This window comes from Pristis pectinata, chromosome 37 (assembly GCF_009764475.1).
Source record: "Pristis pectinata isolate sPriPec2 chromosome 37, sPriPec2.1.pri, whole genome shotgun sequence".
Classification (NCBI taxonomy): Eukaryota; Metazoa; Chordata; class Chondrichthyes; order Rhinopristiformes; family Pristidae; genus Pristis; species Pristis pectinata.
In genome coordinates, this window is record NC_067440.1 from 6,469,617 (window position 1) to 6,494,803 (window position 25,187).

At 50.2% G+C, this 25,187-nt stretch overlaps 2 protein-coding genes across 2 annotated transcripts in view; both read left to right on the plus strand.

Moving 5' to 3' along the window:
* The window catches only part of LOC127586507 (growth hormone secretagogue receptor type 1-like), a 146,966-nt gene extending 130,146 nt beyond the window's left edge, over positions 1-16,820 (plus strand). Inside the window, exons 2-3 of the mRNA XM_052044519.1 lie at positions 13,833-14,686; positions 16,489-16,820. Coding sequence (XP_051900479.1) covers positions 13,833-14,686; positions 16,489-16,820 — 1,186 coding nt within the window. The remainder of the gene's footprint in view (positions 1-13,832; positions 14,687-16,488) is intronic.
* Positions 1-25,187, plus strand: part of LOC127586587 (phospholipase D2-like) — a 341,818-nt gene that overhangs the window by 170,664 nt on the left and 145,967 nt on the right. The window lies entirely within an intron of this gene.

The following is a 25,187-nucleotide window of genomic DNA, read 5'->3' on the forward strand; positions in this document are numbered from 1 at the left end:
GAGAAGTTTTCAGGGGAATTGGAAGTGAAAGGGCAGAGGGACATAAGGAGGGACTTCCGGACTCTCAGGTTTATTTGTGCAGCTGTTTCATGACGTTCAGTAGAAAGTTATCCCAAGCAGAACAACACAGTGATACGACTACTGAACGGTTCCCTTATACGATGAGATGGACTCTGACCTCACGATCTACCTTGTTGTGACCTTGCACCTTATTGCACTGCACTTTCTCTGTAGCTGTGACACTTTACTCTCTGTACTGTTATTGTTTTTACCTGTACTACACCAATGCACTCTGTACTAACTCAATGTAACTGCACTGTGTAATGAATTGACCTGTATGATCGGTTTGCAAGACAAGTTTTTCACTGTACCTCGGTACAAGTGACAATAATAAACCAATACCAATACCAAACCGCTGGAGCATCTCACAGTGTGTTGAGCAGAACCAGAATCTGCTGATTCAGGTATATCATCACTGCCTTATGACGTGAAATGTGTTGTTTTGCGGCCCCAGTACAGTGCAGGACATAAAATTACTGTAAATTACAAAAATAAATAAAATATGCAAAAAAAAGGAACAACGAGGTAGTGTTCATGGGTTCATGGACTGTTCAGAAATCTGATGGCGGATGGGAAGAAGTTGCTCCTGAATCATTGAGTGTGGGTCTTCAGGCTCCTGTACCTCCTCCCGATGGTAGTAACGAGAAGAGGGCATGTCCTGGATGGCGAGGGTCTTTAGTGACGGATGAGGCCTTCTTGAGGCACTGCCTCTTGAAGATGTCCTCGATGGCGGGGAGGGTTGTGCCCGTGATGGAGCTGGCTGAGTCTACAACCCTCTGCAGCCTCTTGCGATCCTGGGCATCGGAGCCTCCGTACCAGGCGGTGATGCAACCAGTCAGAATGCTCTCCGCCGTACATCTGTAGAAATTTGCAATAGTCTTTGGTGACGTACCAAATAAACACCTAATGAAGTTGAGCTGCTGGCGTGCCTTCTTCGTGATTGCATCAATGTGTTGGGTCCAGGATAGATCCTCCGAGATGTTGACTCTCCCAGCATCAGTGGGAGGAAGGGAATTGTCAGTGTTTTCCCCCCACAGATGCTGCTCGACCTCCAGCAGTTTGTTTGTTGCTCTGGACTCCAGTGTCTTCAGCCTCCTGTGTCTCCGAAATTTATCCCAGTTAGAACTCAGTGACAGGGATGAGCCTTCCGTGGCTGACAAAGGAAATAGGAAAAAAGTAACTCGAAAGCTATTGGGGTTAGTGGTGGAGTGAAGGACCGGGAATTTTTCGAGGATGATCAGCAAGAGGCTATAAAGTTAATAAGGAGGGAGAAAAACAGATTACGACGTAGACAGAGTCTTTTCCCCAGGACATAGCTTTAAGGTGAGAAGGAGAAGGTTTAAGGAGACGTGTGGGGCAAGTTTTTTCACACAGGGAGTGGTGGGTGCCTGCAATAGACTGCCAGGGGAGGTGGAAACAGAATTGCAATTGGAATCGGTTTATATTGTCACTTGTACGATGTACAGTGAAAAACTTAGACACAAGGGATTCTGCAGATGCTGGAATCTGGAGCAACACACAAAGAGTTGGAGGAACTCAGCAGGTCAGGCAGCATCCGTGGAGGGAAATGAACAGTCGACGTTTCGGGTCGAGGACCCTTCATTAGGACTGGAAAGGAAGAGGGCAGAAGCCAGAATAAGAAGGTGGGGGGGAGGGGGTGGTGCACACGTGGGCGGGGACCGGTGAGTTTAGGTGAGGGGGGGAAGGTAGCAGGGTGGGGGAGGTGAGGATGGAGAAGCTGAGAGGTGACGGGTAGAAGAGGCGAAGGGCTTGAAGAAGAAGCAATCCGGTAGGAGAGGGCCAGTGGACCATGGAATGGGGGAGGGAATAGACGGCCAGGTCATAGAGGGTGGGGGGGGCGGGGGGCACAGGACTGAGAGGAGGAAAAAAAAGGGGGGAGAAAAAGGGAGGGGGCTACAGGAAAGATGTTGGAGGCCATAGAGAGGGTGCAGAGGAGATTTACAAGGATGTTGCCTGGATTGGGGAGCACGTCTTATGAAAACAGGTTGAGGGAACTCGGCCTTTTTCTCCTTGGAGCAACGGAGGATGAGGGGGGACCTGATAGAGGTGTATAAGATGATGAGAGGTATTGATAGGGTAGATAGTCCCCAGGGCTGAACTGGTGCCACAAGAGGACACAGGTTTAAGGGTGCTGGTGAGTAGGTGCAGAGGAGATGTCAGGGGTAAGTTTTTTACTCAGGGAGTGGTGAGTGTGTCGAATGGGCTGCCGGCAACGGTGGTGAGGCGGATACGATAGGGGTCTTTTAAGAGACTGTTGGATAGGTACATGGAGCTGAGTAAAATAGAGGGCTATGGGTAAGCCTAGTAAATTTCTAGGCTAGGGACATGTTCGGCACAGCTTTGTGAGCCGAAGGGCCCTGAATTGTGCTGTGATTGTTCTATGTTCTATGTTCTATGAAATCGATGTTGAGGCCGTCAGGTTTGGAGACTCCAAGGTGGAATATGAGGTGTTGTTCCTCCAACCTGCGTCTGTGGGCAGGCACGATAGTGTAGCGGTTAGCGTGATGCTTTACAGCGCCAGTGACCCGGGTTCAAATCCGGCCAATGCCTGTGAGGAGTTTGTACGTTCTCCCCGTGTGTCCGCGTGGGTTTCCTCCAGGTGCTCCGGCTTCCTCCCACATTCCAAAGACGTACGGGTTAGGAAGTTGTGGGCGTGCTATGTTGGCGCCGGAAGCGTGGCGACACTTGCGGGCTGCCCCCAGAACATTCTATGCAAAAAAGGTGCATTTCACTGTGTGTTTCGATGTACACGTGACTAATAAAGATACCTTATCTTATCTGGCCTCAACACGGCAGTAGAGGAGGCTGTGGATAGATATGTCAGAATGGGAGTGGGATACCATACCGTCTATACAGATCAATTCATTACACAGTGCATTGAGGAAGCACAGGGTAAAACAATTACAGAATGCAGAATAAAGTTACAGCTACAGAGAAAGTGCAGTGCAGGCAGACAATAAGGTGCAAGTTCATGACGAGGTAGGTTGTGAGGTCGAGAGTCCATCGGTGGAAGCAGATCCGATGGAGACATTTAGGGGGCAGTTAGGGGGCAGTCTATGAACAGGCCGGGAATGGAGGGACATGGGTTGTGCGCAGGCAGGTGGGGTTAGTTTAATTTGCCATCATCGTTGCCACAGACATTTAAGGTATCTACGTTGGAGACACCAGAGACTGCAGACACTGGAATCTGGAGAAACACACAATCTGCTGGAGGGACCCAGCGGGTCGGGCAGCATCTGTGGTGGGGGGAGAGGGACGGTCGACATTTGGGGTCGAGACCCTGCATCGCGATTGAGAGGGGAGACGGCCGGTATAAAAGGGGGAGGAGGGGCAAGGGGCAAGGCAGGGAGGACTGAGGGGGGGTGGGGGGGGGAAGGGCGAGGGTCAGGTGGAGCCAGGGAGGGGAGGGAGGGGGTGGAGTTGGGAGACGGGAGAGAGGTGGGTGATAGGTGGAAGGGGACAAGGGTACATCAAGGGCGGATGGGGTCAGGTGGGTAGGTGAGGGTGGGGAAGGAACCTTGAGTTATTAAGGTATCTGCGTTAACCTGAGGGGACGGGACAGGGTCGATGTGGAGATGTTCCCACCAGTGAGAGAGTCTCGGACGAGGGGACGGAGTTACAGGATCAGGGTCGTTTAACACTGAGGTGTGTCGGGACTTCTCCTCAGACGGTGGGGAAACTCTGGATTTCTCCGCCTCTGGGAGGGTGGTGCAGTCTGGGTCACCGGGGGGGGTTTAAAGAGGAGAGGGGTGAATTCTTGGGGAGTCGAGGGTGGTGGGGAACTGGCACTGGAGGGGCGATAAGGCCCTGGGGCAGATCAGCCACAGAGCGGGGCAGTTCTAGGGGGCGGCCGAGTGGCCTACTCCTGCTCCCGTTCTCCTGCGTTTGCAGGGTAGTAACTGGGAGGAAGGGCCTCGTTTCACCGTGGGTGGGGAGAGGGGAGACCTTCCCCTGGGACAGGGTGGTCGCTCAAACTGACACACACCCCAGCGGAACTGTCCTGTGACTTGAGGCAGACATCTCTGGGAGGCCCCTCGCTCCACTCCGTCACTCCCTCCGTCCGTCACTCCCTCCCCTCTATCACTCTCTCACCTCACCTCCTTCAACCTCTCTTTTTTCCCTCTCCCCTCACACCTACCTCATTCTCGCCCCCTCTGGCTCTCTATTCCCCTCACTCTGCTTCTGCCTTCCCTTCCCGTCCTATCTCCCTCGGCCTTCACCCCCTCACCCCCCCCCTCACCTGCCTCGCTCTGGCACCCACTGCCTTCCCTCAACCTCGCTCTCCCTCCCCCTCGTTCTCCGGGTCTCCCCTGCCCCTCACCCACCTCGGTCTCCCCTCTTGCCTGCACGCACTCCCTCAGCCCCCTCGATGTCTCACCCTCAATGCTTTCTCCCTCCCCTCCCTATTTGTCACTCACACCACTGCATCCGACACCCAGTCGGGACCTCTGGTCCTTACGATCGGCTCCCCACTCCCCCAACCCCCACCCCCGTGAATAGTAAACCTCTGGCCCTACTGGTGATGTTCTTACAAAGCAAAGTGCTGGAGGAACTCAGCAGGTCAAGCAGCATCTAGGGAGGGGAAATGATGGTCGATGTTCCAAGTCAACATACAGCACGGGAACAGGCCCTTCGGCCCACCGTGTCTGTGCCGACCGTGAGGTCAAATTAAACTAAATCCCTTCTGCCCGTACCTGATCCATGTCCCTCCATTCCCTGCACGTCCATGTGTCTGTCAGCCTCTCAAACACCTCTATTGTATCTGCCTCCACCCCCACCCCCTGGCAGCCCGTTCCAGGCACCCACCACTCTCTGTGTAAAATTACTTGCCCCACACATGGAGTCATAGAATCATAGAGCAAACCAGGCCCATCTAGTCCTGGTTTTCTGCCCAGTGCCATCTACCTGCACCCAGACCATATGCCTCCAAACCCCTCCCATCCACGTGCCTTTCCAGACCTCTCTTAAATGTTACAAGTGAACCCTCATCCACCACTTCCGCTGGCAGCTCGTTCCACACTCGCACCGCCCTCTGAGTGAAGTTTCCCATCCGATTCCCCTTAAATATTTCACCCTAAGCCTATGTCCTCTATTTCTAATCTCACCCAACCTGAGAGGGAATAACCTACATGCATTCACTCTATCTATACCCCTCATCATTTTGTATATCTCTGTAAGATCTCCCCTCATTCTCCTGCGCTCCTGGGAATAACCTATTCAACCTTCCCCTGTAACTCAGGTCCTCGAGTCCCGGCAACATCCGTGTAAATTTTCTCTGCACTCTTGCAAGCTTATTGATATCTTTCCTGTAGGTAGGTGACCAGAACTGCACACAATACTCTAAATTTGGCCTCACCAATGTCTCATACATCTTCAACATAACATCCCAACTCCTGTACTCAGAGCCCTGATTTATGAAGGCCAATGTGCTAAAAGCTTCCTTTACCACCCTATCTACCTGTGACACCACTATCAAGGAACTATGGATCTGTATTCCCAGGTCCCTCTGTTCTACCGCACACCTCAGAGCCCCACCATTCACTGTGTAAGTCTTACCCTGGTTCATCCTCCCAAAGTGCATCACCCCACACTTGTCTGCATTAAATTCCATCAGCCATTTTTCAGCCTATTTCCTAGCTGGTCAAGATCATGCTGCAAGCTTTGATAGCCTTCCTCACTCTCCACTACGCCCCCAATCTTGGTGTCATCTGCAAATTTGCTGATCCAGTTTACCACATTATCATCTAAATCATTAATAGATAAACAACAACGGGCCCAGCACCGACCCCTGCGGCACACCACTAGTCACAGACCTCCAATCGGAGAGACAGCCATTTACTACCACTCTCTGGCTTCTCCAACTAAGCCAATGTTGAATCCAATTGGCTACTTCATCCTGAATGCCAAGCGACTTAACCTTCTGTGCCAGCCTCCCATGCGGGACTTTGGCAAAGGCCTTGCTAAAGTCCATGTAGACAATGTCCACCACCTTCCCTTCATCGACCTTCCCGCTAAACTCCTCGAAAAATTCTATTAGATTGATTAGTACCTGACCTGCCACACACAAAGCCATGTTGACTATCCCTAATCAGAGCCCTGTCTATCCAAATATATCCTGTCCTTCAGAATACCTTCCAATATTTACCCACGACTGACATCAGGCTCACCGCCTATAATTTCCCGGCTTATTCTTTGAGCCTTTCTTAAACAACGGAACAACATTAGCTATCCTCCAGTCCTCCGGCACCTTACCCGTAGCTAAGACATTTAAAATATCTCTGCCAGGGCCCCTGCAATTTCTGCACTAGCCTCCCACAAAGCGTCAGTCCCTGCGGATTTATCCACCCTAACCTGCCTCAAGGCAGCAAGCACCTGCTCTTCCGTAATCTGGATACAGTCCATGACCTCACTACTCTATTTCCTCAGTTCTATAGACTCTGTGTCTGTCTCCCGAGTAACACAGATGCAAAAAATCCATTTAAAATCTCCCCCATTCTCTTTCAGTTCTACGCATAGATGACCACTCTGATCTTCAAGAGGACCAATTTTGTCCCTTGTTATCCTTTTGCTCTTAACATAGCTATAGAAACTCTTTGGATTCTCTTCACCTTGTCTGCCAGAGCAACCTCACGTCCTCTTTTAGCCCTCCTGATATCTCTCTTAAGTGTTCTCTTGCATTTCTTATACTCCTCAAATGCCTCATTTGAATCCTAACTAACTGCCTATACCTGACATGCACCTCCTTCTTTTTCTTACCAGGGCCTCAATATCCCCCGATAACCAAGGTTCCCTAAGCCTGTTAGCCTTACCTTTTATCCTAACAGGAACATACCGATTTTGTACTCTCAAATGTCACTCTTGAAGGCCTCCCACTTACCATGCATCTCCCTTAAACTTAACCCCTCTCACCTTCAATCCATGTCCTCTGGTATTTAACATTTCTATCCTAGGATAAAGTTTCTGTCTACCGTATCCATGCCTCTCATAATTTTATAAAATTCGATCCGGTCTCCCTCAGCCTCCGACGCTTCAGAGAAAACAACCCAAGTTTGTCCAACCTCTTCTTATAGCTATACTCTCTAATCCAGGCAGCATCCTGGTGAACCTCTTCTGCACCCTCCCCAAAGCCACCTCATCCTTCCTGTAACGGGGCGACCAGAAACTGCACAGAATACTCCAAGTGCAGTCTGACTAAAGTTTTATACAGCTGCAACATGACTTCCTGACTCTTGTACTCAACGAGCCAACCGATGAAGGCAAGCATGCCGTAGGCCTTCTTTACCACCCTATCCACTTCAGGGAGCTGTGAACTTGACCCCAAGATCCCTCTTTAGATCCAGACCCTGTATCAGGACATCTCCTCATACCTCGACTCTATCCTGACTCCCCTTGTCTAGCCTCTCCCCACCTGCTCCCGGAAAGCTCATACCCTCAAGGCATTCTGACTGCTTCGGACTCCCTGGGCCCCCCTGCCTCATCTTCACCATGGACGTCAGGTCTCTATACACCTCCGTCCCCCATTGGGAAGATCTTAGAGCTCCACCTCTTCCTGGAACGAAGGTCCAACCCAGCTCCCTTCCACCAACACTCTCACCCTCCTCCTTCTCATCGTGAACTATTTAGATTCCTCTCACTTCCTACAAATCAAGATGTAGCCATGGGGCCTTAGATACACCTGGTGGCATCACGGTCCTGGTACGGAAATTCAAATGCGCAGGGACGTAAGAAGCTGCAGAGAGTCGTGGACTCAGCCCAATACATCACGAGCACATCCCTCCCCACCATCGGGAGTATCTACAGGAGGCGCTGCCTCAAGAAGACACCATCCATCGTCAACAATCCCCCACCATCTTCTCGCAGCTACCATACGGAAGCCTGGAGTCCCACACCACCAGGTTTAGGAACAGCTACTTCCCTTCAACCATTTGGTTCTTGAAACCAACCTGCACAACCCAATCACTGCCTCAGTACAGCAACACTGTGACCACTTTGCACCACAACAGACTCTTTTTTGTTCCAATTGTGTTCTTTCTTGTAAAAATTGTGTATGATGTTTAATTTATGTTTTTCTTGTGGATGTTGTGTACCTGATGCTCTGTGCCTGTGATGTTGCTGCAGGTAAGTTTTTCATTGCACCTGTGCACACACGGACTTGTGCTTGTGACAATAAACTCGACTTTGACTTTAATCTGTCTTCGTATTCACTACATGGAGCAGTTCTTGTTCCAAACCTACTCTAGCACCACCACTCCCCAAGTCTTTCTCTGCTACTTTGCAAATGATAACTGAGCTCTATCGCTAATTTTTGTGGCTTTGGTTGGATCCACTGGGCAGACCGTGTCACTCACTCAAAAAACGAGATGCTGGAGGAACTCAGCGGGTCAGACAGCATCTGTGGAGGGAGATGGAAAGTCAATGTTTCAGGTTGAGACCTTCCATCCGGGCTGAAAGATGGAGAGGAGATAGCCAGAGTAAAGAGGTGAGGGGGAGGGGTGGGGCAGGAGCCGGCAGGTGATGGGTGGATCCAGGTGAGGAGGGGGTAAGAGGCAGACGGAGGAGGGGAGGGCGGGAACAGCGACAGAGGCCGGGAGGTGAGAGGGGGAGGTGACAGGGCCGCAGATGGTGGGATCTGATAGGAGAGGAAGGTGGTCTGGAACCAAATAAGGGGGGTGGGGAGGGCAGATGGGAACAGTGAGGGGGAGGGGGAACCCAGTGGGAGGGGGGAGTGGGTAATGGGCAGGTGAAGTGGGTGGGGGGAGGGGACAGAAACAGGGTGATGGGGGCCTGGGGTGGGTGTAGGGGGGACTGGGTGGATCAGGAGGAGAGAGAGAAGGGACAGAGGGGGGGCAGGTTACCTGAAGTTGGAGAATTCAATGTTCTCGCCACCGGGTTGTAGACTTCCCAGACGGGATATGAGATGTTGTTTCTCTAATTAAAGGATCTCGACTCGAATCACTGACTGTCCATCTCCCTCCACAGATGCTGCCCGACCCGCTGAGTTCCTCCAGCATCTCGTTTTTTGGCTCCAGACTCCAGCGTCTGTGGTCTCTTGTGCTTCCTTTCTCTGAGTGTCTTGTTTCTTCCCTGTTGGAGATCTAGCTGGGGTTTCAAGGCCACGGATGGAGACTCCAACTTGTTTCTTTCGAATGACTCCAAATTTGCCCACTGTCCTGCCAAGAACTGAACCCTCACTCTCCAGAACACGGGGTCCAAGGATACACCTCAGCTGCTCATCCAGAAAACTTTGAATGAAGAGCTTTGGACGAAGGGGTCGCCCATTTAAGACAAAGAGTTTTTTCTCTCTCGGGGAGTTGTGTTTGGCTTCTCCTGCCTCAGAGAACTGTGAACGCTTTGTTGAATGTATTCAATGATTGAATGTGGCCAAGGTCTAAAGATAGTCAAGGGTCATGGAGGAAATTGGAGCAGAGGCCAGGGTCAGATCAGTCTTGGTCATGTTAAATGATAGGGTTGGATTGAGGGACTGAATGGCCCACTCCAATTTCTTAAACAGTTCCATCAACCCCAGATCTCTCCTCCCTCACAGGATCCCTACAGGGTCACCTGGGTCAGAGTCCCACAGCATGTCAAGGTATGACTTTCACAGTGAACGGTAGGGCCCTGGGGAGTGTTGTAGAACGGATGGACCTTGGAGTACAAGGACATGGTTCCCTGACAGTGACATCACAGGTAGACAGAGCGGTGAAGAAGGCGTTTGGCAGGCTGGCCTTCATCGGTCAGGGCATTGAGTATAGAAGTTGGGACGTTACATTGCAGTTTACAAGACGTTGGTGAGGCCGCACTTGGAGGATTGAACTCAGTTTTGGTGTCCCTGTTACAGGAAAGATGTTATTAAACTGGAAAGAGCACAGAAAAGATTTACGAGGATGTTGCCAGGACTCGAGGGTCTGAGTCATAGGGAGAGGTTGAATAGGCTGGGACTTTATTCCTTGGAGCATAGGAGGGGTGATCTTACAGAGGTCTATAAAATCATGAGGGGCATAGATAGGGTGAATGTTCACAGTCTTTCTCCCAGGGTTGGGGAATCAAGAACTAGAGGGCACAGGTTTAATGTGAGAGGGGAGAGGTTTTACAGGAACCTGAGGGGCAACTTTTTCACCCAGTGGGTCGTCCGTATATGGAACAAGCTGCCAGAGGAAGTGGTTGAGGCAGGTACATTGACAACTTTTAAAAGGTACTTGGACAGGTACATGGACAGGAAAGGTTTAGAGGGATGTGGGCCAAACACGGGCAAATGGGACTAGCTTGGATGGGCATCGTGGTCAACATGGACCAGTTGGGCCTGTTTCTGTGCTGTATGACTCTATGGCTCTACGATTGTCTCCCACTGTTTGAAACTCCAATGAGTGTGGACCCCACCTGGACTATCATTCCCCATGAGACACCTCCTTCACAGGAGTCAACCTTCATGAAACTCCCTCCTATTCCGCCTTGAGTAAAAAGACCAACACTGTGTGCTGTAGGAGTGGGCTGAGGGACGTCAGTAGCTGGGAGAGCAGGTTGAGGACAAAATAGGGACTGTGAGTAAGAAAAGGAGAACAAGAAGGTAAAACTGAGTAAGGGGAGAGAGTTAGCTTCAGACCCCAGGGTAGGAGAGCTCCTGTCCCTCTGCTGGACAAACGTTTACCTCTTCCTCATGAAGTCCGACACCTCTCATCAGCTGTTGGTTTTCTCCAGACCTGTGAAGTCAGTCGGGCAAAGTTACAATTGGAACGGAAACCAAATCTGATCCCAGCGACCATTCTGAGACGTGTCAAAGTCTCTGCAAGGACTAGGGCCCCAAGCTAGGAAAGCTCACTGGATTCGTACCTTGGTCCTAGAAACCTGTCTCCGCCATCGTCAGCGGGATTGTCCCAGCCCACGTGGTGGCACGTGGTCACCGCCCCGTCCATCGGCAGCTGAGAAAGACCCCCCCCCCCAACACCAGACTGACACCTTCCTTCTGCTTCCATCTCCTCCCTCCTCCCTCCTCCCTCCATCTCCCTCCTCCATTCTCCCCTCCCTCCTTCCTTCCTTCTTTCATCTTCACATACCTTCCTCAATCCTGTTCCTCCTCCCACCCTTCCCTCCCTCCCCCCTCCTTTTCTCCCTCTCCCTCCCCCCTTCCTCTCCTCCATCTCTCCCTTCCCCCCCCTCCCTCAGTATAGACACTGGGTCGGGGCTGAGGGAAAAGACCAAGCAGGAGAGGATTTATTTTACAAAAGGCTGTGCCACCGAGGGCAAAGGTTGTAGATGGGTTCTGTCCCCTTTAAGTTCATCCACAGAGAAATAATGTCATTCAGCATCAGAGCAGTCACAAGCATCCTCTGTCGGACGGAGTGTTTATTGTACTGGACACAGTGATAACTCGCTGATTCAGTGTAGACCAGGTGCAGGGAGCCTCTCCCTCCGCAGCATCTATTCATGTGGATAACTCGGGTCTGGAGCAGACACAATGACAGAAGCGGGGAAAGGTTTTTTGCCATCACGGACAGGGTTCCCATCGCCGTGTGAATAAACTTTGCCCGTCACAGAGAGAGAATGGTATCCCAGGCACCTGGGCCACCTGAGAAGGTAAGAATAGTGGGTGTTTAACGCTGGGTTCCTGCAGAAATTAATTTATTTTAAATGCTTCAGTGGGTGTGATTTTGAATCGAACTTTAATGATCTACAGCACAGTTAGAGCCTTTATTCCAAAGGGTCTACACTGGAGTGCGTTCTCTCCACACTGTGTCCTGCTCGACATCCTCTCCCTGTACCCGATAGCCTCCCTGTCCTTCATCAGTCCACTGCGCTTTAACACTCTGCCTGCCGTAACAGGTTCCCTGCTCCCACCATTGTCCTGAATTCCTGATCCGTTCTGTTGGATATATTTCGAGGAGAACCTTTCTTCAGACTTAGGAAGAGCAGAGCTGTCCCTGCCCAACTGGTCCATGCCGACCAAGATGCCCATCTAAGCCGGTCCCACTTGCCCGCGTTTGGCCCATATCCCTCAAAACCTTCCCTTATCCCTATACCGGTCCAAATGCCTTTTAAATGTTGTTAGTGTACGTGCCTCAACCACTTCCTCTGGCAGCTCGTTCCATCTCCCCACCACCCTCTGCATGAAGAAGTTGCCCCTTTTAAATTTCTCCCCTCTCACCTTAAACTCATGCCCTCTAGTTTTTGATTCCCCAACCCTGGGAAAAAGATTGTGCACAATCACCCTATCTATGCCCCTCCTGGTTTGATACACCTGGATAAGGTCTCCTGCGATCCAAGGGAATAAAGTCCTAGCCTGCCCGACCTCTCCCTATTACTCAGGCCCTCGAGTCTTGGCCAATCTTCCCTGCACTCTTTCCAGCCCCATCAGGTCTGTTGCTCATTTGATGCAAAACTGTTCCATATCCCACCTGAGTTGACCAATCTAATCATTGAAAGAGATCATTCCGAGATTACTTCCTCAACTGTCACTGGGAGTAACAGAGCCAGCAACAACAAGCTGAGTTCACATAGCACCCATAACATTGCCAAATGTCTCAAGGAGTGCCTTCGATTGACTGATGGGATCCCTCCTTTCATCTCACTGCCAAAACTTAACCTTTGAGTCAATCTTGGACACTGACTGGTATCAAAAACAGATGAGAATGGGTTTAAGGGGAAAGGAAAGAGATTTAGGGATCTGAGGGAAAAGTTTTTTACACAGAGAGGGGATGATATCTGGAACGCCCTGCCAGAGGAGGTGGGGGAATCAGATACAATCACTACGGTGAAGAGGCATTCAGGCAATCATTTAAATCAGCAGAGTGGATACACAAGTGGCTGCAGATGTTGGAGGCTCCAACACACAGGGTCGCAAGAGGCTGCAGAGGGTCGTAGACTCAGCCAGCTCCATCACGGACACAACCCTCCCCGCCATCGAGGACATCTTCAAGAGGTGGTGCCTCAAGAAGGCGGCATCCGTCACTAAGGACCCTCGCCACCCGGGACGTGCCCTCTTCTCGTTACTACCATCGGGGAGGAGGTACAGGAGCCTGAAGACCCGCACTCAACGTTTCAGGAATCGTTTCTTCCCCTCCGCCATCAGATCCCTGAACGGTCCATGAACCCATGAACACTACCTCCTTTTTTTACCACTACTTATTTTTGTAATCTATAGATCTTTTTTAATGGCTTGCACTGTACTGCTGCCACAAAACAACAAATTTCACGTCATACGTCAGTGGTAATAAACCTGATTCCAATTCTATTACACCGCCACCCGTCCCATTCACCGGGATCCACCTATCACCTGCCAGCTCTTGCTCTGCCTCTTCACTTCAATTCATCCAGTCCTGATGAAGGGTCTCAACCCGAAACGTCGACTGTCCGTTTCCCTCCACACATGCTGCCTGACCCACTGAGTTCCTCCAGCGTTTTGCGCCCTGCACTTAAATAGGCAAGGCATGGAAGGATACGCTCCTAATGCGGGCAAACGGGATGTGTAGTTGGGCAAGAAGGCCGGCATGGATATGGTGGGCCGAAGGGCCTGTTTCTGTGCCGTACGACTTGATGATGAAGGGCCTTTGACCTGAAACATTGATTCTGTTTCTCTTCCCACAGATGCTGCCTGACCTGTTGAGCATTTCCAGCGTTTTCTGTTTGTATTTTATGACTCTGTGATTCTGTGGATTTGTTTCGGGAGTTTTAACGATGCTGTTAGAAAGCCGGGAGAACCACTGTTAATCTCATCCACTCTCTTCTGAATTATTAACGTACTTACTCTCCGCTCAAAGAACTCGGGGAGCACGGTCGTCGGTGGGCGCGGAGAGATCGGAACGACTCAAATGGATCCCAACTGCCTCCAAGCGTCTTGCGTCGCCTACGGGTAATGCGGCGAGCCTGGGAGTGAAGATGGGCGCATCCCCCGGTGCAATAAATGCGACGCTTTTCCCCGGCCCGTTCTACCACATTCCTGAAGGGCTCTTCCCTCAGCCAGTCCTGATCGGGATAACGGCGGTCTGCGTTCTCCTCTTCTCCGTCGGGGTGGCAGGGAACGTCATGACCATCCTCCTGGTGGCCAGATACAGGGATATGAAGACCAGCACGAACTTCTTCCTCTGTAGCATGGCCATGTCTGATCTCCTCATCTTCCTTTGCATGCCTCTCGATCTCTACAAGCTCTGGAGACTACGACCTTGGTTGCTGGGTCAGTTCGTCTGCAAGTTGTCCCAGTTCGTTAGCGAGGGCTGCACCTACGGCTCCACCCTCCACGTCACCGCCCTGAGCGTGGAGAGGTACGTGGCGGTCTGCTTCCCTCTCAAAGCCAAGGTGCTGCTCACCAGGTCGAGGGTCAAGGTGGCCATCCTGGCTCTCTGGACGGTGGCCCTGGCCAGCGCGGGTCCAGTCTTCGCCCTGGTGGGTGTGGAGTTCGTCAACGGCACCGACCCCTCCGAGACCAGCGAGTGCAAGGGCAGCGAGTACGGCGTGCGTTCGGGTCTGCTCAGTGCCATGGCGTGGGTCTCCAGCCTCTACTTCCTCGTGCCCACCTGCTGCCTGGCCGTCCTCTACAGCCTGATCGGCCGCAAGCTGTGGAGGAGGCCAAAGTCTCGGCGGGACAGGAGCAACAGACGCACAGTCAAGATGCTAGGTGAGCACACGGGGTAACTGGAGCAGGGGTAGGCCACTCGGCCCCTCCGATTTGCCCTGCCATCCTATACCATCATGGATGATTGACAGCTCCTCCTCTGTGACCATCCCCCCATTTCCTTGACCTTCCAAATATTTATCTCTCTCCACTTTAAATATATCACAGAACACCGAACAGTACAGCACAGGAACAGGCCCTTCGGCCCACCATGTCTGTGCCGACCACGATGCCAAATTAACATAAATCCCTTCTGCCTGCACGTAATCCGTATCCCTCCATTCGCTGCATGCTCACATGTCTGTCTAAGAGCCTCTTAAACACCCCCATCGTATCTGCCTCCACCACCACCCCCGGCAGCCCGTTCCAGGCACCCACCACGCTCTGTGTAAAAAAAAACTTGACCCGCACATCTCTTTTAAACTTTCCCCCTCTCACCTTAAATGCACGTCCTCTAGTATTTGACGTTGCTACCCTGGAAAAAAGATTCTGACTGTCTACCCAATCTTGTAATTCTATAAACCTCTGCCAGTTTTCCTCTCAGCCTCCGACGCTCCAGAGAAAGCAACTCAAGTTTGTCCAACCTCTCCTCATAGCTCATACCCTCAAATCCAGGCAGTGTCCTGGTGAACCTCTTCTGCACCCTCTCCAAAGGCTCCACATCCTTCCTGTAATGGGGGCGACCAGAACTGCACACAATACTCCAAGTGTGGCCTAACCAACATTTTATATAACTTCAACATGACTCCCTGACTCTTATACTCAATACCCCGACCGATGAAGGCAAGCGTGCCATACGCCTTCTTTACCACCCTATCTACTTCTGCGGCCATTTTCAGGGAGCTGTGGACTTGGACCCCAAGATCCTTCTATACGTCAATGCTTTGAAGGGTCCTGCCATTAACTGTATACTTTCCCCTTACACTTGACCCCTGCATCCGGCCTCCCACCACTTTGGGGGGCAGAGAGTTCCAGAGCTTCACCTCCCTCTGAGAGAAGGAGTTTCTACGCACCTCAGTTTTAAATGACCGGCCTCTTGTCCGTGACTCTCCCACCGGTGGAAACATCTCTGTAATTCTGGTCGACCTTTGCAGGATGGATGTGAAGGCTTTAGAGAGGGTGCAGAAGAGATTCACCAGGATGCTGCCTGGATTAGAGAGCAGGAGCTATAAGCAGAGGCTGGACAAACTTGGGTTGTTTTCTCCTGACCGCCCTATGACCCTCACTCTGAAGAGCTCACCAATTGCTGCCAAGGGAGTGGTGGCCAACTATGTGTTGTCTCTGGATAGAGGACTCATTCTTATGGCCTTCCTGCTCAATGGCATAGGACCTAGCCCCACCTTCCTTAGCAGGAAGGACGGCAGAGTGGCACAGTGGATAAAGCCGCTGCCTCTCAGTGCCTGAGACCCCGGTTCGATCCTGACCTCTGGCGCTGTGTGTGTGTGTGTGTGTGTGTGTGTGTGTTTGTGCTCCGGTTCCCTCCCACATCCCGACGATGTGCGGTGTCGGTGGGTTAATCGGCCCCCAGTGCGTGGGTGAGGGGTAGAACCTGGGGGGAGCTGTGGGGAGAACAAAACTGGGTTGGTGCAGGTGGACGGGTGATGGCTAGTACGTACTCGGCGGGCCAAAGGGCCTGTTCCTGCACGTCTCTCGATGACCTCGAGAGGCAGGTGGCATTCCAGCTCCTGGTCACTAAGCAACACGGAATGACGGGTCGCGAGGCTTCCAGAGGGAGAGTGAAGGGCGTGGGGAGGGAAATAGGAGATGGTGTGCGATGGAGTGAAAGGACGTGTGTCTCTCTGCAGCCGTCATTGTCCTGGTGTTCGTGCTGTGCTGGCTGCCCTTCCACATCGAGAGAAACCTCCTCCTGTTGACAGCCGGCAGCGCGGGAATGTACACGGTCAGCCGCTGCCTCCAGGCCCTCTCTTTCGCACTCTTTTACCTCAGTGCCGCCATCAACCCTGTCCTCTACAATCTCATGTCGGCCAAGTACAGGGCCGCTGCGGGCAAGCTGCTGGGCCTGAGGGGAAAGGCCGGAGAAAGGAGGAGAGGCCGGTGGAGAAAGAAGAGACTGCAATCTCCCCCGCACTGCAGCGAGAGCGGCCATTGTTGCCCAGGAGGCGATAGTGTCGTCTAAAGGAAGTCCTGATCAAAAAAAAACGACCAAATTACTGTTGACGGAATCCTGATTAAACAGATTTATTCTGCTGGTGTGGGGTTTGCAGTGTGTTCTTTCAATAATTTGGTGTTTGTGGAAAGTGACTGTGGTAGAGGGCGAGATTATAGTTAAGCCCACCGCTACAGAACACAGAACAGTACAGCACAGGAACAGGCCCTTCGGCCCACCATGTCTGTGCCGAACACGATGCCAAATTAACATAAATCTCTTCTGCCTGCACTTGGTCCGTATCCCTCCACTCCCCGCATGTTCATGTGTCTGTCTAACAGCCCCTTAAACGCCTCTATCGTATCTGCCTCCAACACCACCCCTGGCAGCCCGTTCCAGGCACCCACCCCTCTCTGTGTAAAAAATTTTGCCCCACACAGGCACAGCAGTGTAGCGGTTAGCGTAACACTTTACAGTGCCAGTGACCCGGGTTCAATTCCGGCCACTGTCTGTAAGGAGTTTTTACGTTCTCCCCGTGACTGCGTGGGTTTCCTCTGGGTGCTCCGGTTTCCTCCCACATTCCAAAGACGTACGGGTTAGGAAGTTGTGGGTGTGCTATGTTGACGTCGGAAGCGTGGCGACACTTGCGGGCTGCACCCCAGAACACTTGACGCAAAAGATGCATTTCACTGTGTGTTTCGATGTACATGTGACTAATAAAGAAATCTTTGAACTTACCCCCTCTCGCCTTAAATGCATGTCCTCTGATATTAGACATTTCAACCCTGATAAAAAGATACTGGCTGTCCATCTGTGCCTCTCATAATCTTATTAACTTCTATCAGGTCTCCCCTCAGCCTCCGCTGCTCTTGAGAAGACAACCCTAGTTTGTCCAGAAGGATCAAATCCACTAGGAAACCCAAGATGACAATGTAATATATAGATAGGTGCATTCCTGGGAAACTGTCCGCATCCTGATTTTCCGTAACATAAACCCTAATTTCCCATTGAATCCCATGGAGATGCCTTTCTACAGGGACTGGGTTAGACAGAGAGGTAAGGCAGGCTAGGACTTTATTCCTTGGAGCGTAGGAGAATGAAGGGCAACCTTGTAGAGGTGTATAAAATCATGAGGGGCATGGATAGGGTGAATGCACACAGTCTTTTTCCCAGGGTTTCGGTTGGGGGGGGTGGTGTGCAATCAAGAACTAGAGGGCAGAAGTTTGAGGGGAGGGAGGAGAGACTTAATAGGCACCTGAGGGGCAAGGTCTTCACACAGAGGGCAATCAGTATATGGAACGAGCTGCCAGAGGAAGTGGTTGAGGCAGGAACATGAGCAACGTTTAAAAGACACTTGGATGGGAAAGGTTTTGAGGGATATGGGCCAAACACAGGCAAATGGAACTAGCTTAGATGGGTATCTTGGTCGGCACAGACCAGTAGGGCTGAAGGGCCTGTTTCATGCTGTGTGACTCAATGACTCTGCAGGAAGTGTTTCTGTTGCAGTAATATTCCCATGGGGGTGTGGTCTATAGGCAGAGGACTCTGATTGCTTTGTCAGCACAAGAGAAAGGATTAACTAGAAATGGGTGTTACATTGTTTGGTTAAGTATCAGTGTACACGTACCAATAGAAGAGAACGTCCTGTCAATTTCCAAAGCAAATCCCTTAAGTGGCCTCCCGCTGTGAATCAGCAGCCTGTGACCATTGTCCTTGGTAAACTCGTTCAGTTCTGTCATGCATCTCCTATTTAGTTATTTTCACGTATATTCCGTAAGAGTGAATTTTTATTCCATCTCTCAGTTTTTTGGTAGTGATTCATGAGTTCCACAAGGGTGAATTTCTGCCATGGGTGAGGGTGAACTGTACCAGAAAATTAGCTACAGAGAGTGGTGGACATCTGGAACACGCTGCCAGAGGAATCAGATACAATCACCACATTTAATAGACATGTAGACAGACACTTAAATGGTAACAGCAAGTACTGGAAATACCCAGCGGGTTGTCCACATCTGTGGGAAGGCACACAGAGATAACCGTTCAAGTCGAAGACCCTTTGTCAGTGGTAAGGCATAGTGTTGGTGCAGGCAAATGGGATTCGTGTAGATGAGCAAAAAGGTCAGTATGGACGTGGTGGGCCAAAGGGCCTGTTTCTGTGCTGTCTGTGACTCCATAATGGGTTCCAGAATTTAGACCCAATGATATTCGACGTCTGACACAACAACACTTATGATAAACAGGACTTTCTCACCAGATGTCTGTAAGTCAACTTTGTCCATAAATCGGAAAGTACACCAAAAAAATCACTCGAGATGGTAACCGCACCTCCTCAGCCTTGCAACAAGAGGTGCTGATGAGGGCCAATTATTTACTGTGTTCCTCTGCTTAGTTACAATAGACAGAATCAGGACGTCATCCGGTCAATGGCTGGTTTCGATGGGCTTCAAATATTAGTGGATGTTACATTGTTTAACACGGTATTTATGTACAAGTATCAATGGAAGCTATCGCTTGTCAATTTCCAAAACAACTCCCTTAAGTGGCCTCCCGCAGTGAAACTAGCAGCCCGTGTTCTTAAGAGATAGTGGTGTCTGATTAATGGGGGGGAGGTTACATGTACATGTTTTTTTTCCAAGATTTGTTCCTGTTTGAATTTAATACTATTTATGGGAGTTCATTGTATCCAGGGGTAAATTGGTTTATTATTGTCACATGTAACAAGGTACAGTTAAAAACTTGGTTTTGCATGCCTTCCAGACACATCAACAGTGCATTGAATAGTGCAAGGGAAAAGCAATAACAGAATGCAGAATAAAGCGTTACAGTTACAGAGAAAGTGCAGTGCAGGCAGACAATAAAGTGCCAGGACCATAACGAGGTAGATTATGAGGCCAGGAGTTCATTTTATCATACTAGGGTGTCCATAAAATGGGTGTTTGTAACCAAGGTAGGGTCTGTATTGCAATTAACCTCTGCTGTACCTAACCTAGGCTTCCTGCTCTGCATTTGACAACTCCTACAGTCTCTTGTCTGTTTCCACTCTCAAACTGCTCCCATTCACTCATTGACAGATGACCTTGATTGCAGTTCCTCCCCACGGTTACCACAGTCTCACCCACTCTCCACCCCGCTCCCCCCCCTCCACCTTTCTTTTGTCTCCTTCCCGATCCTGATGAAGGGCCTTCCACCTGAAACATTAACTGTTTCTTTTCCCGCAGAACTGATGGGGAGTTGACGGGAGAACGGGAAAGGATGGGATCGACGTAGGGATCGGTGTAAGTGGGTGGCTGAGTCTCTCTGTGGCACTCTGACGTAACAGAGGGAGGTAAACGCTTGCTTCAACCCGAGTAGAAAGATAAGCTGATAGCATTAAGCAACGCCACGCAAAGAATTATTCGGCTTCAAGCTGTAATCGGAATGAAGTCAAGCCTTGCACTTTCAGTCTGCACCTACGATGCTAAACAGGCTCATTACAACACAACCGTCTGCAAAGGTTAAATAACAAGCAGGAACAACTATGTAAAGGCAATCAGTCTGTCACTTCTAAACAAGCTATAAACTGCTCGAGGCAATTGAAAAGCTGTAGAAATGAAAACAAATCTTCCTTTTAACCCTTCCTTACACTGTGAGATTCCTATAGCTGTCACACCGTCTTTTTCCCCAGGGTAGGGGAGTCTAAAACTAGAGGGCAGGGGTTTAAGGTGAGAAGGGACATACTTAAAGGGTAACTAATCTAGCATAGAGTTAATGGGCTGAAAGGCTTCATATTGTTAAGCAGAGATAAGACATAGAACAGTACAGGGCAGGAACAGGCCCTTCGGCCCACAATGTCTGTGCCAGCCATGATACCAACTCAAGCTAATCCCATCTGCTTAACCATGGTCTAATAGAATGGTATTGGTTTATTATTGTCACTTGTACCGAGGTACAGTGAAAAGCTTGTCCTGCATACTGTTCGTACAGGTCAATTCATTACACAGTGCATTGAGGTAGTACTGGGTAAAAACAATAACAGAATACAGAGTAAAGTGTCACAGCTACAGGGAAGTGCATTGCAGGTAGACAATAAGGTGCAAGGTAGATTGTGAGTTCAAGAGTCCATCTCATCGTATAAGGGAACCATTCAATAGTCATCACGGTGGGATAGAAGCTGTCCCTGAGTCTGGTGGTATCAGGCCCTCAGGCTCCTGTATCTTCTGCCTGATGGGAGAGGGGAGAAGAGGAAATGACCCGGGTGGGTGGCGTCTTTGGCTGCACCCAGTGTTGATTATGCTGGCTGCTTCACCAAGGCAGCAAGAGTCCATGGAGGAGAGGCTGGTTTCTGCAATGCACAGCAACATAGTAATATAAAGTAATACGCAGTTCTGGTCACCCCGTTATAGGGAGGATGAGGAGACTGAAAAGAGTGCAGCAGATGTTCATCAGGATGCTGTCTGGATTTGAGGGTATGAGCTATAAGGAGAGGTTGGACAAACTAGGATTGTTCTCCCTGGAGTGTCGGAGGCTGAGGGGAGACATAGAAGTTTTCAAAATTACAAGAGGCATAGATAGAGTAGACAGAATCTGTTCCCCAGGAGAGAAACGTCAAACACCAGAGGATGTGCTTTTAGAGGGGGAATGTTTAAAGGCGACGTGAGGGGCAGGCTTTTTGACGCAGAGTGTAGTAGTGCCTGGAGTGCACTACTGGAGTAGTAGTGGAAGCAGGCAGTTTGGTAGAGCTTAAAATGGAATATGAAGGGAATGGAGGCATGTGGATGATACACAGGAGGAGGACATCTAGTATAATTTGCATCAAGATCGGTACAACATTGTGGGCCGAATGGCCTGCCCACTGCTGTACTTTAGACACAGTAGTGTAGCAGTTAGCATAACACTATTACAGCGCCCAGCGACCCGGGTTCAATTCCGGCCGCTGTCTGTAAGGAGTTTGTCCATTCTCCCCGTGTGTCTGTGTGGGTTTCCTCCAGGTGCTCCGGTTTCCTCCCACATTCCAAAGGTGTACGGGTTAGGAAGTTGTGGGCGTGCTATTTTGGAGCCGGAAAATGTGGCGACACTTGCGGGCTGCCCCCAGAATACGCTACGCAAAAAGATGCATTTCACTGTGTGTCTCGATGTACATTTGACTGATAAATACCTCCAGAACTGGACATTTTTTCTTTCAGCTTCAAGTTTCTTGTCATGGGTATACATACCTAGGGTATGTGCCATGAAAATTATCTTTTTACAGTACATTACAAGACGAGGACAAACACAAGTTAACATAAACTTAAATCAACATAAATTATACATAACTTACATGACAAAATAAACATAATGACACTAGTGCAAGTTGAGAGAGAAAAAGAAATATAGCCCTGGGTACTTGCATAAGGTCACATGCCCTGGATTCTGTGGTCAAGGAAGTGGTCTTGAACCCACGACTCAGAGGCAAGGAATTGTTGCTCCCTTTGGTACTATTGAAACAGACTCCCTTCTGTCAGCCTATTAAGAGAATTACACCAAAGAAAGAGTTACAAGGCATCAGGAGAATCAGCACTGGCCAATACACAGGCACAAGAATTGGAATTGGAATTGGTTTATTATTGTCACTTGTACGGAGGTACAGTGAAAAACTTGTCTTGCAAACCGATCGTACAGGTCAATTCATTACACAGTGCATTGAGGTAGTACAAGGGAAAACAATAACAGAATGCAGAATAATGTGTTACAGTTACAGAGAAAGTGCAGTGCAGGCAGACAATAAGGTGCAAGGGCCACGACGAGGTAGATTGTGAGGTCAAAAGTCCATCTTATCGTACTAGGGGACCACTAAATAGTCTTGTAACAGCGGGATAGAAGCTGTCCTTGAGCTTGGTGGTACTTGCTTTCAGGCTTTTGTATCTCCTGTCCGATGGGAGGGGGGAGGAGAGAGAATGTCTGGGCTGGGTGGGGTCATTTATTATGCCGGCTGTTTTACCAAGGCAGTGAGAGGGGAGGCTGGTTTCCGTGATGTGTTGGGTTGTGTTTGCAACTCTCCTTGCAGTTTCTTGTGGTCATGGGCAGATCAATAATGTAAACCCATACGCAGTTCCTGGCAGTGGCGCTTTCTCAGCCAGGCTGTTGAGGCATCAGCCAAGGCAGCATCTCTTTGAAGCAGGTGAATGAAAGGTGATTGTCTATCTGCATTCCTAGGCCAGTAATGAAGGAACACCATCCTGTTGGAAATTCTGGTGGTGTGGGACTTCAGGCTTCTGTACCTCCTGCCTGATAGTAGCTGCGAGAAGATGGCACGGCCCGGATGGTGGGGATCTTTGATGATACATGTTGCATCCTTAAGGCAGCGCTTCCTGTAGATTCTGACGAAGTTATTTTGCACCTTTGTGTCTGAGGTCAAGAAAGCCTCCACACCAGACTGATTTTGTCACATTACATCATACATGCATATGTATGATGTAATAAGAGGGGAGGCTGGTTTCCATGATGAGTTGTGTCCGCAAATCTCTCTACAGTTTCTTGCGGTCACGGGCAGAACAATAATGCAAACGCATACGCATATACACACGCATATTTCATAAGATAAGATATCTTTATTAGTCACATGTACATCGAAACACACAGAGTGTTCTGGGGGGCAGCCCGCAAGCGTCGCCACGCTTCCGGCGCCAACATAGCACACCCACAACTTCCGAACCCGTACGTCTTTGGAACGCAGGAGGAAACTGGAGCACCCGGAGGAAACCCACGCAGGCACGGGGGAGAACGTGCAAACTCCTTACAGACAGCGGCCGGGATTGAACCCGGGTCGCTGGCGCTGTAATAGTGTTACGCTAACCGCTTTGTGTACTCAGAGAGTCAGCCCTCAAACACTAATCTTGGGCATCCGGGTCTTCTGTCCTCAGAAGCTTTTAAACCATTCGTGTGAATTATTTTGTCCCAGCAGAGGTATTTGAACATACAGGGAGAATTCCTACTTGAAACCAAGCCTCGGTGTCCTGGGAAGTCTACACCCCGACAGCATGAACGTTGAATTCTCCAACTTCCGGGAACTTGCTCCCCCTCTGTGCCTTTTCTCTCTCCTCCTGATCCACCCAGTTCGTCCTACACCCACCCCAGCCCCCCACCACGCGCTCTCCCCTCCACCTGCCCCTCACCCACACACCCCTCCCACTGGGTCCCCTCCCCACCACTGTTCCCATCTGCCCTCCCCACATTTGGTCCCATGCTCCACCTATCAGATCCCACACTCTGCAGCCCTCTGTCGCCTCCACCTATCACCTCCCGGCCTCTGTCGCTGTTCCCACCCTCCCCTCCTCCATCTGCCTCTCGTCACCTGGATCCACCCATCACCTGCTGGCTCTTGCGCCACCCCTTCCCCTCACCTCTTTATACCGACTCAGCCAACTCCATCACGGGCACCACCCTCCCCGCCATCGAGGACATCTTCAAGAGGCGGTGCCTCAAGAAGGCCTCATTCATCACTAAGGACCCTCACTACCCGGGACGTGCCCTCTTCTCGTTACTACCATCAGGGAGGAGGTACAGGAGCCTGAAGACTCACACTCAATGATTCAGGAACAGCTTCTTCCCCTCCGCCATCAGATTTCTGAATGGTCCATGAACCCATGAACACTACCCCATTATTCCTCTTTTGCACTATTTATTTATTTTTGTAACTTATAGTAATTTTTATGTCTTGCACTGTACTACTGCCGCAAAACAACAAATTTCATGTCATTTAGGTCAGTGATAATAAATCTGATTCTGATTTCCCCTCGATCTTTCAATCCAGGTGAAGGGTCTCAACCAAAAACGTCAACCGTCCATCTCTCTCCACAGATGCTGCCTGACCCGCTGAGTTCCTCCAGAATCTTGTGTGTTGCTCCAGATTTCCAGCATCTGCGGTCTCCTTTGTGTCTTCAAGCTTCAGTATCACTGAGTGACTCAGTTCACAGTCACTACAATATCCCTCTATGGCTAATAGTGTCATGGTTCCAAGTGCTGGTTCTCGATTCTGCCACTTATCCCCATTGATGGGGCCTTGTTGTGCATCACCTGGTTTCCATGCACTACTATTTGCTTAATGACACACACCTGAGTTGCATCAGGAGACTAGTATAAGAACCCTGGTTTCACAAATGCTGGTTGCCAGATTATTAGTCTATCTCTGGGTATATATTGTTTCCTGGCTGCTTTGAGCTGGTAACTAGAGCAGTCCTGGTTTTGCTGTTTCTCTGTTGGGGCACTGTCTCATGTCTCAGAGTCCTGAGGCAAGATTCCTTCTGTTTGCTGTTCTGCATTTGGTACAGAGGAAGCATCCTGACTCCAGGCTTGCTCTGGTGTTCTGCATTTGGGTTCTCTGCAATCTTGCTCTGTGTGACAGTGTCTCAGCACTTCTGTATTCTTTCTATTGCTTCTGTA